Raw genomic sequence first — 16,986 nt, 5'->3', positions numbered from 1 at the left:
GTGGCTGATATAATAGAAACTTGCATCATTAAGCAAATTGTGAGACGTTGAACCCGAGTATCAATCATTGGCTTTTGATAGCATCTATTTCCTTGCTAAAACATATGAGTAAAGAATATATTAAACTATCCTTTTATCTTGGAAACAAGTCAAAAATAACCACAGTAAACCAAGAAGAAGAAGATAGGCCCATGGATCATTATCAACTTAAAGATCAAATCATAAGATAATGGGAAGTGAGGTCTGTACAGGTCGTTCTGCTGTAACACATGTTTCGTTAACGTGAAATCACTGTTACATGATTGATGAATTGGAGACATTGTTTCGAAAGCAAAAACTTTTAAAATGTACGTTGGTTGTAATGCGATTATATCGCCAACACTTTAAGCGCTGCTGCTAACGTGTGAGTTTTCTATAATGCAGGGTTGCACAAGAATGCAACCATCACATCATAGAAGAACTACCTGTAAATGAACGTTACTTTCACTGGCAATCAATCAGAAATTGGACATTCACTACATAGCCAGTCAAGACAAATTATGAACTGTTCATACATCACCCAATTGGGTGATTGACTATGCAACACCTGGATCAGAGTTTGGAGACATTGCCGATAATACTATTGGGTTAATGAGGCCTACTTTAAATAAATAAAACAAATAATTCCTACTTTTTGGTTGTGTGTTGTGAGGTTTCCTGCCTCAACTACCCTCCGAGGCAGTGCATTTCAGACATGAAGGGCTTATGCCTGAAATGTAGATTCTCCTGCTCCTTGGATGCTGCCTGACCTGCTGTGCTTGTCCAGCACTAAACTCTTGACTCTGATCTCCAGCATCTGCAGTCCTCACTTTCTCCTAGTTGAATCTAACACCCTCTGTGGAAAAGTTTTTCTTCAAATCCCCTCGAAACCTCCTGCTCTTTATTTTAAAATTATGTTCTCTCATTATTGACCCTTCAACCAAGGGGAACAGCTGCTTTCTATTCACATATCCATGCTCCTCATAATCTTGTACACCTCTATTGGGTTCCTCCTCAACTTTGCTGGTTTGAAAGAAAACAACCCATAATTATCCAAATTCTCCTCATAGCTGAAATTCTCCATCCCAGGCAACATCCTGATGAATCTCCTTTGAATTCCACCAGTGCAATCATAAACCTCTGATAATGTGGTGACCAGAACTGCATGCAGTTATCAACTGTGGCCTAACCAAAGTTCTGTATAGCTCCAACGTTACCTCCACGCTCTTACAAGTTTACTGTATCTCTACTTAAATACCTTATTAAGCTGTCCCGCCACCTTCAGGAATCTGTGGACAAACATCCCAAAACAAAAACCTCTGTTCCTTTCAGCTTCCTTTGCCTTGCCATTCATTAAGTACTCCGTTGTCTTGTTCCTTCTTCTAAGGTGCATCACCTCACATTTATCAGGGTTAAATTCCATCTGCCACTGATCTGCCTAACTGACCAATCCAGTTGTGTCTTCCTGTAAGCTGAGACCGTCTTCCTTATCAACAACCTGACCAATATTATGTAACCTGCATCCCTCCCACATCCTCATTTACATCATTTATGAATATCACAAACAATAGACAGCCCAGCACTGATCCTGTGGTATGCCATTGCACACAGGGCTCCAGTCACAAATAGTCTTCTACCACCATCCTGTCTCAAGCCAATTTTGGATCCACCTTATTGAGTTACCCTGGATCCCATCTATAGACCAGTGAATCTTTCAGCTTTTAGCTTCGTTATCAGTTTCCTATGTGGGACCTTGTCAAAGGCATTGCTGAAGTCCATATAAACTAACTGTCCTAGCTTCGATGTGGAGGTGCCAGTGTTAGACTGGGATGGACAAAGTTAACAATCACACAACACCAGGTTATAGTCCAACAGATATTCCAACTGTCCTGGCTTCATCCAAAACTTGGTCACCTCCTCAAACAATTCCACCAGATTTGTTCAGTGTGACCTCACTGTGACAAAGCCACACTGATAATCCCTGATCAAAACCTTGCCTCTCTAAATGGAGATTAATTTTCTCTTTCACTAATTTCTCCAATAGTTTCCCCACTACCAATGTTAGATTCACTGGTCTATAGCTCCCTGGTCTATCTCTACCACCCCTCTTGTAAAGTGGAAACACAGCAGCTGCCGCCCAGTCCTCTAGCACCTCTCCGGTGGCCAGAGACAATTTAAAAATTTGAGTAAGGGCCTTTGTATTTTGCTCCCTTATTTCCCACAACAGCTTGAAATGCAACTCATCTGGATCTTTTAAATCTGTTAAATTCTCCAAACCTTCCTAGCTTCTTACATTAATCTGCTTAAGAACTTCAATTTCTCTTACCAAATTCTGTACTTGTATCCTCCTTCTCCCGAGTAATGATGATATGAAATAATGAATAAACACTCTACCAATGTCTCACTCTACTATTTGCCAAAACCAAAAACAGAGTGCTGGAGAAACAATGCAGATTTGGCGGCATCAATAGAGAGTAAACCGTTAACGTTAAAGTCCAGAACTGAAGGTAGCTGGGGAAGGATGAAATATATGTCTCCATTTGCCAAAACTTATCCATTTGTTTGATGTGTCAATACCTCTGTAATTTTATGTTTCTGTCTATACTGCTTACAATGCCACCTAAATTTACTCATTGTCAAAAGGTGGATATGTAGCTTTCTATCTCATCATCTACATTGTTAATAAATATGATGAATAGTTCAGGCTGGAACATGAATCCTTCTAGGACACCAGTAGGTGCCTCTGGCCATTGTCCCTACTTTCTATCTCCAGCTGTTCAATTAATTTCCTAGCCAGGTCAATATTTGCCTTCAATTTTAGCTTACAGTGAAATATGAAAGATATTACCCAAAATTCCCTCGAAAAAACATTCACAGTTCTCTGTTTACTGTATTAGTCACTCTTCCAAAAAATATGAATCAGAATTTCTTGATCTTCATTTCTTACTGGTGTTCAGTTAATCAAACAAATTTCACTATTCAAATATTCACAATTTCCAATGCTCTATTCCATAAAGAGTCCGGCAGATCTAACTTATTGAGAATGGAATTTGCATTTCAGACAGCACTGTGGAATTCACAGGCCAGAGTGAATTCAAAAGGGACATCCCAATATAGGATCAAATGATGGTGTTCTTACAGTTTGGTGGGTCCCTCCATCAGCTTTCATCATTGCTCACCTCCCTCCCCCACCATGAATGTTGAGGACAAATTATCATTTATATTTTCGTTATATTTGACCAGAACCTCCATTGTTAACAATTGAGCAATTTAAATTACATCAGAGGGCTTCATGCATTCATACTATAATTGAGTGGTGAAGATATAACTCTCAATATACCTTGAAGTAGATGGGCTGAATCTTTCCTCCTTTTCTATATCCTTGGCCTGCACTAGTGGATTTTCAATCACAACTAGCAAAAAATGTTTTCAAATTATAAGTACATGGATACATCATCTTTGAGACTCTGTATAACTATAATAAGAAAGAGGGTCAAACAAGTATGGAGAAAACGATCCTAGTATATTAAACTTGGGTCCCTAAAAGGCATCAAATGGAAAACTCATACTTGGATTCACTGGTCAGGACTTGCACAGGTTTCTGGCACACATCTTCCAACATCTGCCCAATCTGAATCTGAATTCTGTGAGTTTAATGGATTATTTTCGAGGGTTCCAAATGGAGGGCAATTGCCCACTGGAAAATTATTTTTTTCAGGCAATTCCCACATAATCAGCTGCAGTGGGAATTCCACATGGTCCTGCTGTGCAGTTCCTGTGATTCGCTAGCAACTGGAATACAAAAGCCAATTTATATCTCAGACTACTTGACCAACCAAAAATACTCTGAAACTACAATATGGTGTAGAGGACAATTTTTTGCAGTTAAGTTTATTAAAACAAAACTTTTTTTAAAAAATTAGTTAACAGTTCTAGAAACATGAAAAAATTAACCATTCAACTGGTTTGCACTTTGACAGGCCAGACTGCATTGTATTAATTAAACTATTTTGCACAATTCTATTTTCTGAAGTCAGCATTCAAGAGCCGAAATGTTACTAATTCCTAATTAACGTAAAATAACTGGCTTCAGAGAAGCACACAGCCTAAGTCAGCCAAGCCACATATGAAAGTAAGCTTCAAGTCACTCCTGGTTTCAATCTAAGCTCAAAATCTGCACCATCATAAAGCTAATTTTATTGATGTAATCTGATTAAACAATAGAACAAAGGCAAAAAAATGCAATTGTAACTTTGTGTCTTAAGTATAATCCTGCAAACTGGAATTAAAGATTACCACTAAGACAACATTTGATTAAATGAGTACCAGAATTTATTACTGAAGATATCCAGCATTCCTCAAAATTCCTAAAATATCAGGAAGTTCCAGATTCAGGGACCCCAATTCCTAGGAAGGTATATAGTTGTCAACAGTCACTGTTCTGGCTGACAGAACTATTGACGAGCTACATGCATACATCAACTCATCAGAAGAACTTGGGTTTATTTTTTTGATTTTCTGAAAAGCATGCAAAACATGCAAACTGCATGACTCTGGACTTCTGAAAGCATTGTCCTGAAAAATAGACATTTAGATGAACATCTTAAGACTGCTGACGTATATGGAATCATTTCGAAGAACAAATCATTTTCTTCATGAAGCCCATGGGTATTGAGGCAAGGTTAATATTGTAGAATGTATATTTTAAATAACAATCAAGAGTCTATGGGTCAGATAATGTAAACTCAAAAACTGCTGGCATTTATAATTAACAAAACAAATAGACTAGCGTGTGACTGATTTTTAAGCAAAATGTCTGACTTGGATGAACTAAATTGTCAAAAATCAACATGCATATTGATCACTTAACTGTTTGAATGGTGCACTTTCTTCAAAATAATATGCAACATTGAATACATAGGAAAAACACACTTATTATGAAATATTTCTGTTTTAAGGTTAATTTTATTAGCTAGTCATTTAATTAAAACATACCGCAGTCCCCAATTCTGAAACTGTTGGAAAGCCCTCTTACATATTCTTCTCTCCCCCATGAAACTACATTGATGAAGGAAACTGGACAATCTCGAATTGTGAAAGTAAAAGTGTATCTTTCTGTCCCGATGTCTAAAGAAAGTAAACAAAATGTTACCAAACTGTATGCATTTGTACTTCTAATACAATATGTAAATATCTGGATTGTTACTGATTTAAAACATTAATGTACATCTGAATGTACTGCAGCTGTTCAAAAAGGCAGTTCACCTTCACCTTCTCAAGGGCAACTAGTGATGGGCAATAAGAACAAATACTGGCCAGCCAGCGACACCCACGTCCCATGAGTGAATAAAAATAAAATACAAATACAAACTTCGGTATCACAACTTTTAAACGAGTAAAAAGAAAAGTAATTTACTTCTGCTTTCTCCTTGCCTTCAGGAGGATTCAGGAATTTTCAAGCACCTATACATGTAGAGAAAAGCTTTCCCTTCAACTTTTATTTATTTATTTATTTTATTTATTCTGATTACATAGAAATTTCAAAACACAAGTTTTCAGATCAACTAGTTTTTGTTGGTGCTTTCTGATTTCTCTTTTCTCTACCTTTGCTTTAACCATCTACCTTAACTGTTCTGAAATACTTAAATATCTTCACTCCTCTCACTAACTTGGAGTACATTCACAGTCTCGGTATTATGTGTTAAAAAGAAGTTTCTTATTTCTATCCCACATTTCTGCACTCAAACATGAGGGATACCATTTTACAAAGGACCATGAATTCAGGCCCCAGTGTAGTGTGGCTTTGAAAATGGTGGTCACTAAGCCAGGTTGGCATCCTGATGCCTCCAAGACAATTCAAATTTTCAATAGACCATTAGTTGAGAGGGGCAGGGAAGGTGTTTACCTCCAATTAAATTCCCAAAGGAGCTGTACGGAATGGAATTCAATTTTCAACATCTTTGTCGGCACAAGTGAACATACTTGTTTGTGCATAGTAGAGCCATTTTGAATCCGTCTAATTCAGCCTAGCGAGGTGTTGCCTGCTCAAGTTAGCAAAGCAACCTCCACTATAGCTGTGCCATTCAGGTGCCATCCAGATAATTTCAGCCTCGTACGTATTGGCTTTAACTGGGTTTAGGGTTTGTCTCTTAGGTAATATGGCCATTTGACCAGAAGATCACATCATAATCATGAAGCAGCTTAGGTGCAGAGTAAAGACTCCGAATTTGTCCAAGCACTGGATTCTTGGCCTAGCATCGAAAAATCTGGCCAGAACTGTTTCCAGTTTCACTGTCCTATCCTTTCATTACTTTAAACGCCTCTAACAAATGTGCCTAATTACAGCATGTTAACCTTGTGGTTTTAAATGAACATCAACCTAATGTTCACAGAAGAATAATACATGTTTTTTTACTTAGACAGTCCCTTGAGATCATAGCTGAGTTGTTTGTATTCTCGTTCAGCTGTGTTCTGAAATGGCTGATAAGTTGAATATAGAACATGGAACATTACAGTGCAGTAATTAATCTGAAACCCATGTAATCTACACTGTTCCATTATTATCCATATGTATGTCCAATGCCCATTTAAATGCCCTTAATGTCGACGAGTGTACTACTGTTACAGGCAGGCCATTCCATGCCCCTACTACTCCCTGAGTAAAGAAACTACCCTGATATCTGTCCTAAATCTATCACCCTAAATTTAAAGCTATGACTCCTCATGTTAGCCTTCACCATCCTAGGAAAAAGGCTTTCACTGTCCACACTATCTAACCCTCTGAATATTTTATACGTCTTGATTACGTCACCTCTCAACCTTCTTCTCTCCAACGAAAACAGCCTCAGTTCCCTCAGCTTTTCCTCGTAAGGCCTTCCTTCCATACCAGGCAACATCCTAGTAAATCTCCTCTGAACCCTTCCAAAGCTTCCACATCCTTCCTATAACGCGGTGACCAGAACTGCACACAATACTCCAGGTGCGGCCTTACCAGTGTCTTACACAGCTGAAGCATGACCTCATGGCTCTGAAACTCAATCCCCCTACCAATAAACGGCAACACAGCATATGCCTTCTTAACAATCCTATCAACCTGGCTGGCACCTTTCAGGAATTTGTGCAGCTGGACACTGAAACCTCTCTGTTCATCAACATTGCCAAAAATTTTACCATTAGTCCAGTACTCTGCAATCCTGTTACTTCTTCCAAAGTAAACTACTTCACATTTTTCTGCATTAAATTCCATTTGCTACTTCTCAGCTCAGCTCTGCATCTTATCCAAGTTCCTCTGAAACCCACAACATCCTTTGGCACTATTCACTACTCTGCCGACCTTTGTGTCATTTGCAAATTTACTAACCCATCCTTCTACGCTCACCTCCAGATTATTTATAAAAATGACAAACAGCAGTGGCCCCAAAACAGATCCTTGCGGCACACCACTGGTAACTGAGCTCCAGGACTAACATTTCCCATCAACCACCACCCTCTCTCTTCTTTCATCTAGCCAAGTTCTGATCCAAACCGCTAAATCACCTTCAATCCTAAACTCCTTATTTTGTGCAACAACCTACCGTGTGGAACCTTATCAAACACCTTATTGAAGTCCATGTGCTCCTTGGATGCTGCCTGAACTGCTGTGCTCTTCCAGCACTACTAATCCAGAACCATATCAACCACCTTACCTCCATCCACCTGTTTGTCACCTTCTCGAACAGCTCAATAAGATTAGAGAGGCACGGCCTACCCTTCACAAAACCGTGTTGACTATCCCTAATCAAATTATTCCTTTCCAGATGATTATAAATCCTAGCTCTTATAAGCTTTTCCAACATTTTACACACAACCGAAGTAAGGCTCACTGGCCTATAATTACCAGAATTGTCCCTTCTTAAACAAGGGAACAACATTTGCTATCTTTCAGTCTTCTGGCACTACTCCTGTCAACAATGATGATATAAAGATCGAAGCCAAAGGCTCTGTAATCTCGCCCCTGGCTTCCCACAGAATCGGAGGATAAATCCCAGTGGTCTCGGGGTCTTATCTATTTTCAGATCTTCCAACATTGTAAAATCTCCTCTTTGTCAACCTCAATCCCATCTGATCTTGTAGCCTGTATTTCTGTGTTCTCACGAACAGTGCCCTTTTCCAATGTGCTTCATTCATTATGCGCTTCCCCTATGTCCTCAGATTCCATGCACAACTTTCCACTATGATCTGTGATTGGCCCTAATCTTACTCTAGTTATTTTTTTATTTCTGATATACCTATAGAAGGCTTTAGGGTTTCCTTGATCCTATCTGCCAACAACTTCTCATGTCCCCTCCTAGCTCTTCTTAACCCTCTTTTTAGATCTTTTCTCACTAACTTATAACTATCAAGTCCCCTAACTGAGCCTTCACACCTCATCCTCACATAAGCCTTCCTCTTCCTCTTGACAAGAGCTTCAACTTCTTTAGTAAACCATGGCTCCCTCTCTCGACACTACCTCCTTGCCTGATAGGTATACTTATCAAGGACCCACAGTAGCTGTTCCTCGAATAAGCTCCATATGTGATCCACGGTCTCTGTGACATGCAAGTTGCTGCTTGAAGGGTTGGCTAAATGGGTTTACATGCTTCCTCTGATGCCTTGACTTCATCTCTACACATTCATGGCGAAGTCTTTAGATGTGTTTCACAACTTTCTGAATGAGTTTTTTTCATTTTCTGCTAGTCACAAGCCATACATCTGTCATGAGTCCTTTGGTATGTTTAACGTCTTTCTAGAATGCTTTGAGGATCTCCCAAAATCATGTCCCTTTTCTCCTGGACATCGCATGCTGCAAAAGCATTCTAAGAACAGCAGTTGGTTCAGGGTCTGTTTTAGACCACCCTTCTGCCTTTAAATTTGAAGGAATTCACTGGTGGCACTTCTCCAGTGCTTTGAGGTGCTTATGTAGCTTTTCCAAATCATCAAAACATAAACGGGGATCACTAAGAATCCTCAAATATTCTTTTCTTCAGTCAGCCAAAAGCTGACCTGACACATTTATGGCCACTATACATTTTGACACCGGTGTCTTTCTTAGTCAAGAAAGGCTCCTATTGTACACAAAGACTTTGGTTTTCCATGATCTCACTACTAATCTTAACCTCTGGGGTGGGTACAGGGAACTGGATGGAAAAGGTCCTTAGTTTTCATGTTGCTTGCTAAAAGGCCAATTTTTTCATATTTTTAAGACAAGTTGTCTGTCCTTGTTGCAGTTAGAGGGGTGGGGTTTGAGGGCAGAGGTGGATGAGATGTGTTAGAGGGCATCATCAACCACATGGGAAGGGAAATTGCGGTCTTTAAAGAAGAATATTATTTAGGCGTTGGGTGTCAGGGAAATGGATGTCTTGGAGGAGATGGAAGCGTGTCCCGAAAGTATGTGGGGAGTTCCTGGACCAAGGGGATCGAGGTATGTGGAGATGAATTTGGAGGGGGGGTGGAAGCAAGCTGAGACGAGCCCCACCCCTCCAACCGCGACAAGGACAGTTCCCCCCGGTCCTCACCTTCTACCCCACCAGCCCTAATGTACATCGCATCATCCTCTGCCATTTCCACCACCTACAAATAGACCCCACCATCAGAGATATATTTTCCTCCCCACCCCATCCACTTTCTGTAAAGACCATTCCCTCTATGCCTACCTCGTCAGGTCCATGCCCCCAACAACCCATCCTCCCCTCCTGGCACCTTCCTCTGCCATCACAGGAACTGCAAAACCTGTACCCTCACCTCCGTCCATAGCCCCAAAGGAGCCTTCCACATCCAAAGTTTCATCTGCATTTCCACACGTCATTTACTGTATCTGTTGCTCCCGATGCAGTCTCCTCCACACTGGGGAGACGGGAAACGTACATGCAGAGTGCTTCAGAGAACATCTCCGGGACAACCGCACCAATCAACCCCACCACTCCGTGGCCGAACACTTCAACTCCCCCTCCCACTCTGCTGGGGACATGCAGGTCCTGGGCCTCCTCCATCGCCACGCCCTTACCACCAGACGTCTGGAGGAGGAACGCCTCATCCTCCGCTTCGGGACCCTCCAACCCCATGGCATCAATGTGGATTTCACCAGTTTTCTCATTTCCCCCTCCCCATCTTACCCCAGTTCCAACCTTCCAGCTCAGCAACGTCCTCATGACCTGTCTCATCTGTCTATCTTCCTTCCCACCTATCCATTCCACCCCTCCCCTCTCACCTCCATCCCACCAATTTACGCCCACCTCCATCCACCAATTGCACTCTCAGCTACCTTCCCCCAGCCCCACCCTCCTCCCATTTATCTCTCCACCCCCGAGGCTCCCAACCTCATTCCTGATGAAGGGCTTTTGCTCGAAATGTTGATTTCCTGCTCCTCGGATGCTGCCTGGCCTGTTGAGCTTTTCTAGCACCACACTCTTGACTCTAATCTCCAGCATCTGCAGTCGTCACTTTCACCTCGAACTTTTTAAAAACATTTACTGGTGGGACATGGAAGTCGCTGGCTAGTCAGCATTTATTGCCCATTTGAAACTGATAGAAACCAGAAGTAGAAACTATTAACCCAGTCTGTATTAGTTTTCTTCACATGAATTCCTGGATAAATATTTTCTATCTTTTAACTTCCATTATAGCCTCTCAAAACATGAAAGTTTCCACTTTGTATGAGATCTACAGTTTCTTTTTTTATATTGAACATTATAAAGCAATGGCACAATAATGAATTTGCTGTAAAATAATTGTTCAGTGATTTGGCTCCCTAACCACATTTATATTTCCTATTGTAGAAACATGCTTAGTGCTCAATGCTGTGTCTGTACTGTTCTCAAAGATCTTCACAAATTATATTAACTGAGATAAAGCAATATTATTTTTAATATTTACAGTAGATAATTACTTCCAAAAGTTTTATTTGAAATTGTTCTTCCTTAATTTATCTTCAAGTTCTTCAGACAGACCAAGAGAGCAGATTGCGATTGATTGGCTTTCAGACCTCTGGCAATGCTTTTCTGAAATAACCACCAGGGGATGCACAAGATTGCTGAGAATGACAGTGCCTTAATGTACAGCAACATCTATTTTCCCGCTTCAAGGGTCTGTCTATTTGAATTCTGAATTCACCCAGGTGCTTCCTAAAATGACCATTGTGCGTGCCCACATTGCTGACATAGATAGAAAAGCTACTTGCAGAGACTGAAGACTTAAAACATGAGATTCCATGGGCTTAAAATAAGAAATAAATATAATATTGCCTCTTTAGAGTTTAAAGTACTTTTTACTTATATAGGACAGGAAAGCATTTTGAACTGAGGTTTCTCTTTTTTTAAATCTCTTATCGGTTAATATCCCACATAAGTTTGTAACACAGATGCTACAGTGCACAAGACCATTAAGTGTAGCAGCATATGCTTTGTTTACCAGATTTGTTGGTGTGCTGGTGTAACAATGAAATGCAACAAATACTCTTCCTGAATGAACTTAACATAGTATCAGTAGTTACCAAAGGAGATCTTCAGCAGAGAATTAAAAAATGCCATATTACTCAAATAAATAAACTTGTTTTTCAGCATCAGCCAAATAGTTTAGCTCTATTGTAAACCGAACACAGTCAATTTTATAAGTTTTAGAAGAGATTTTTGCAGGTAATTACACAAATTACAAAATAATAAGCAGCAGTTTTACCTAGATGTATTGCATGAATGGGAGAATTATTTTAATTAAGGGCAAGAAAATGTCTATTTTCATATGGGCTATATCTGGAGAAAATTTTGAATATATTTGTAGATGTTAATAGATTAAAATATTTTCAAACTGTGTCAGTGACTGACAAAACAAGCCCAGATGCCAAACTGCTGAAGCAGTGCTGATAAATGACCATGCTTTGGGTACTGGCTGTGGTTTTTCACTGTAAAAACATTAATGTACACTGACAAGTCAGGTGTAGTAGTGATACCTATAATGAGCAAAGTTGTCCTGTCCCCTGCTATAACACGATGCCCAAGCTGCGAAGATTATTCTTTACTCTACCAATGTGAACTGTCCCATTTTCCTCATCAACCATATTTTCAGTTTCTTTGTGAGTACTGCCAATATGTTACATAAACGCACGCCCCTCAGAATCAAAGAAAAGAACCGAGCAGACAAAATATAGCATGAATCTCATGATCTGAGTGTGGATCTGGACAGAAAGTTGTCAAAACAGTATACGGAAAATTGCCAATTGTGATCAAGTAGTGCAAGAAGGGATAAATATTTGAAGTACATAAAGTGAAATTGCATATGTTGAAAACCGAATTGTGCAGAAAATAAGCAATTTGTAACAATGAGCACTACACTTGACCCCACCTTTCCATTTTATTAAATGTGTCCACCAATAAAGCTAGCCCCCAAACAGGCAAAAGATCAACTGCAACAAGAAGTCTGCACAACACGCACCCTGCCCCTTGAACAATAATTCAAACATGGAAACTGGATGTGGATAAGTTGCTCAAAATACATAAATGTATTTATATTTATCTTCAATTCAGTTACCTTCCATAATTTGCAACTAAAATAACTAGGGGATTAAAAAGATTAAAAAAGCTTAATATAAAAATAAACAATTTCAAACACAGATACAATGAGGCTACCAATGTTAGGGCTAACAATGTGTCATGCATCAACAGACATGTCAATTAAATGCTACATACAAGTACAAAGCTGTCCAAATTAGACAGCCTGTCAATTTAACAAACACAAAGGTCAAGGCTAATATTCATTTTTGTCATTATATTTTACAAGAACATCATATGCTCCTTACAAAGAAAGCCATGCATTTATTAAATTAGTTACAGCAATAGCTTGCACGTTCACTCATAGAATCTAGTAGCAGGCATCTGAATCAGTATCATAGATTGAATTCATTCATATAATATTGAATAAAATTTAATTTATATATCAACAACATTATAAATTCTGCAAATGCTAGATGGTAAATTGACCAAAAAATGATCCTTTTCTTTAAGAGAACACAAATACTCAACTTTTTCGGTCTGGAAATCCTTTTGCATCAATTTTTCCAATCACTATTCCAGCCACACTCTGAAATGAATAAAATAGCATATCGAGAATAATACTGGAAGGAGTCAATGTTTAATATTAAGGTTTGTTAAGTCATTACATAACGTAGTGGTGTACTATTAAGTGTATTAGTAGGTTTACTGACACCCATATGTTGTTTGCAGGCTGCAATGGCATAGTCACTTGTATGTCAGACAAAGTGTTTCTGGATTCACACTGACAATATAACTTGATGCAGATCCTGATACGAAGCCTGAATACAGTGAAGCTAAGAGAAAGTGAGGACTGCAGATGCTGGAGATCAGAAGATCCTGAAGAAGGGCTTATGCCCGAAACGTCAATTCTCCTGCTCCTTGGATGCTGTCTGACCTGTTGCGCTTCTACAGTGAAGCTAAACAGTGTTATCCCTCTTTCAGAAAGCGATTTTGTGTTTTTTTTAAACACAAGATGTGGTATAAGGCTAAACCATTGTGAACCCTGGCACTTTGGTCTCCTGAATAACGAAAAGACACACTAAATTTTAAGGTATGAGCAAGCAAACATTGTTACTCAATGCCCAAACCTTTAAAAATAATTGCTGAGGAGGCAGAGTTCAGGTTGCCAATTCATTGCACAGGTGCAGACAGCTTTCTTCTGGCAAAGAAAGTGAGTTGCAACTGACAGTGAAGCACTGTTTTTATTAGCTAAGCATCACCCCATAGCTACTAGTCTCAGATTGACAACGTATAAGTAAAACATTAAATGCATCTTCATCTACATAATGTTAAAAATCATAGGGTAATATTCACTTCAGTGCACGTGGAAAATTGATGCTTGTTGATCAGTAACACTGGATCCACCCCTATCATTAAGAGCAAAGTACCTCAAATTTTCCCACTAGAAATTTCTACTATTACTCTTATAATGGAAACTGTCGAGGTTAACTTATCTAGAAAACTAGAATTCAAAGCCAGTTTCCACAAAATTGGAAACATAAAATAGAAAATGAAAAATTAGGAAAGAATGGATATTAAAAAGCTGCATTGTGAACATATGCACTGATCCAATTACCTCAGCCTTCAACTCGGTTTCATCTGAAGACTTAACTTCTCATACATTGCCACAGAAGATTGACATGTGTTTTCACGTAATGCAAAAGGACAACACATTATTTTCTGACAAGGTGAAATTTTAACCTGCAAAAACATGTCTATACATTATGGCTGAATAAAGAATTGATTCTATGATGAATGATCCACAAACAAAAGGTTTCTGCAGCTCTCTCCTATACTGGAAACAGAAGGATAAAATGGAACATTTTTGGATCAAGCTTAAATAGACACTGATAAATAAGTCCTATCAGACAACTGTTTAAAATGTTATATGAATGTAACAGATTTGAAATATTACAAGGCTGCGGTCCAATTAGCACCTACAGGTCGTGCTGAGTTTGGATGAAGATCAGATATCGGAACGAAGTTCTGGCCAGATGAACCAAACGCCATCATTTTATCCTGTAATTTAGAAATAATAAATTCAGCTTCTAAACATTTTCAACAAATTTAATTTAAATAATTGAGCATTTCCCATATGTTTCACCCACGAACCAAATCCAAATATGGAAGCTCACCACTGTTCATTTGTGAATGTCATAAATGTTTATTTAGTCAAATTAATCTTTGTCTTTTTCCAAATCCAAGTGAAGCTGGATTTGATTACTGCTTAAATGGAAACTCGACAGTGACAAGAGTAGTGCAGGTTTCTTCTGCCTGTAGTGCTCTCTTCATACAAAAGAGAACTTAATACCCCAAAAATAAATGCTCTTTATCTAATGTGTCAAAGTGGAAACACAAATAAACTCCACTCTCCTCGAGATGTAACAATTTATTTTCTGTTAAAAATCCAGCAACCGCATCTGATTATAATTCTAGTTCATACAGCCCTTCTGTGGCTCAGTGCTAGTGTCTCTACCAGAGACAAGTCCCACTTGCTCCAGAGGTGTGTAATAACATCTGTGAAGTAGTTGATTAAAAAAAGTTACAAGATGTATAATTCTAGCCCATTTTGGGACAGTCAAAGATTAGACCGACCTCACAAATAATTCCACCAAACTTTAGACTGAGAAAAAACAGATACTAAAGATGGGAAACTGTCTATACGACTAATCTATTTCTCTAAAGAGAAAAAGGAGCCTGTTGCAATTACTGTCCTCCAGATAGTCTGCTCAATAAATTTCAGCCAGATTACAACATTCAGGATATTATTAGGGTCCAGAATAACTTTAAAATACATCACCCCTTACAACTACACCAAATTAGTGAGTCAGGTTCAGGAGTTTACAATACAAAAGACTTTATGAGACATCATAAATTTTAATCAAAGATTTTATTAAAGTAAAAATCAGTTCATGGGCTGGTGGTTTGATGGAGCTGAGGGGGGTGGGGGAGAAAGAGAGACAGAGGTAAAAAGCGAGTGGTTAAAGAGAGCAAAGGAGAGGAGTGGGTTAATGAATAGAGGTGGGGTGTGGGTTATGGGCAGAGGGAGTAGGGGAGGGACAGAGAAAAAATGGGATGGAGGGAAGAAGGGTTGAGGGGAGGCAGGCAAGGACAAGATGGGTGTGGGGAGAGAGGGAGCTGCGGGACAGGGCAGAGAGAGAGAGAGGAGGGTGACGGGGGGGGGGGGGGCAAGGGAGAACATGCTGTTGGGGGGCAAGGGCGTGCATGGAGGAGGGGTGTGCGGGAACAGAGAGGGAGAGGGGTGCCGGAAGAGACGGCCGCAGGTAGAGAGGGATGCCGGGACAGAAGATCGCGGGGGAGGGGGAAGAGTGAGGAATGCAGGGGGGAGCGAGGGCAGTGGAGGGGTGGACAGAGGGGAGTGGGAAATGCAGGGGAAACATGGGTGTGGAGCAGGGAGGGTGCATGGTGCAGTGGGGGAGGGGAAGGAGAGCTGCAAGTATGTAGGGGGAGAGGGTGTGAGGATGGGGCAGATGTGTAGGGGGGGAGAGAGGGTGAGGTGGGAGAGGTAGGGGAGTAGGGGCAGAGGAGGGGAGGAGAATGGGAGGTGGGGGACAGAGGGGAGGGGAGGTAGGGAGGTGTGGGAAAGGTGCAAGTTTGTAGGGGAGAGTGTGAGGGAGGGGCAGATGTGTAGGGGGAGATGGTGTTGGGAGGCGGAGGTGGGTTTGAGGGAGGGGGTGTGGCAGGTGTATGGGGGAAGATGGTGTGAGAATGGTGGAGGGAGAGTGGTGTGAAGGAGGGGAGGGGCGGGTGTAGGGAGAGATGGTGTGGGTAGGGTCATGTGATGGAGAGGGGGAGTGGGGGGGGGCAGGTGTGTAGCAGGAAGATGGTGTGGGAATGGTCATGGGAGTGGTGTGGCGGGGGGGAGGAGAGAGGTGTGGGGAGGGGCAGGTGTGTTGAAGAGGGGGTGTGGGAGAGGGGCAGGTGTGTTGAAGAGGGGGTGTGGGAGAGGGACAGGTTTAGGGGAGGGAGAGGGGTGCAGCGGAGGGGAGGGAGAGGGAGAGGGATGCAGGTGGGAGGGCAGCGGGATTTGTGGTGGGAACAGAGACCTGGGGAGAGTATGGGAGGGGGGTTGATGCATGGATGGGGTAGGTGATGAGTGTGGAGCAGTGGAGTGGGTATGGGGGGGGGTGTGAGGCCGAGGAATAGAAGAGGTGTGATGAGGCAGAGCGACAGAAATGGTGTGGCAAAGAAGGGAAAAAGGGGGTGTGGTGAGGATGGGGGTGTGTGGAAAGGGGGAAAGGACTGGGGGGTGTGTGGAAAGGGGGAAAAGGACTGGGGGGTGTAGGAGGCAGAAGTGTGTGGAGGAAGAATGGGGCATGGGGAGATGGGAGGGGAGTCAGGTGAGAAAGGCCACAAGGTGTGTAGTGCAAGGTGTTGTGGGGAGTGGCAGATGTGTCGGACAAGAGGA

At 40.9% G+C, this 16,986-nt stretch overlaps 1 protein-coding gene across 1 annotated transcript in view; it reads right to left on the bottom strand.

Annotated features, from left to right (window-relative positions):
• The window catches only part of meiob (meiosis specific with OB-fold), a 64,436-nt gene extending 49,863 nt beyond the window's left edge, over window positions 1-14,573 (bottom strand). Inside the window, exons 1-4 of the mRNA XM_043711309.2 lie at window positions 14,499-14,573; window positions 13,047-13,104; window positions 5,014-5,145; window positions 3,359-3,431 (exon numbers count right to left, since the gene is read on the bottom strand). Coding sequence (XP_043567244.2) covers window positions 3,359-3,431; window positions 5,014-5,145; window positions 13,047-13,104; window positions 14,499-14,570 — 335 coding nt within the window. The 5' untranslated portion in view covers window positions 14,571-14,573. The remainder of the gene's footprint in view (window positions 1-3,358; window positions 3,432-5,013; window positions 5,146-13,046; window positions 13,105-14,498) is intronic.
• Window positions 14,574-16,986: the final 2,413 nt, after the last annotated feature.

The sequence above is a fragment of the Chiloscyllium plagiosum genome, unplaced genomic scaffold (assembly GCF_037043375.1).
Source record: "Chiloscyllium plagiosum isolate Xiang-an unplaced genomic scaffold, Cpla_swu_hap1 HiC_scaffold_20, whole genome shotgun sequence".
In the NCBI taxonomy this organism is placed as follows: domain Eukaryota; kingdom Metazoa; phylum Chordata; class Chondrichthyes; order Orectolobiformes; family Hemiscylliidae; genus Chiloscyllium; species Chiloscyllium plagiosum.
Note: the sequence above shows the minus strand (reverse complement) of the source record. Positions and strands in the feature narration are given on the sequence as shown.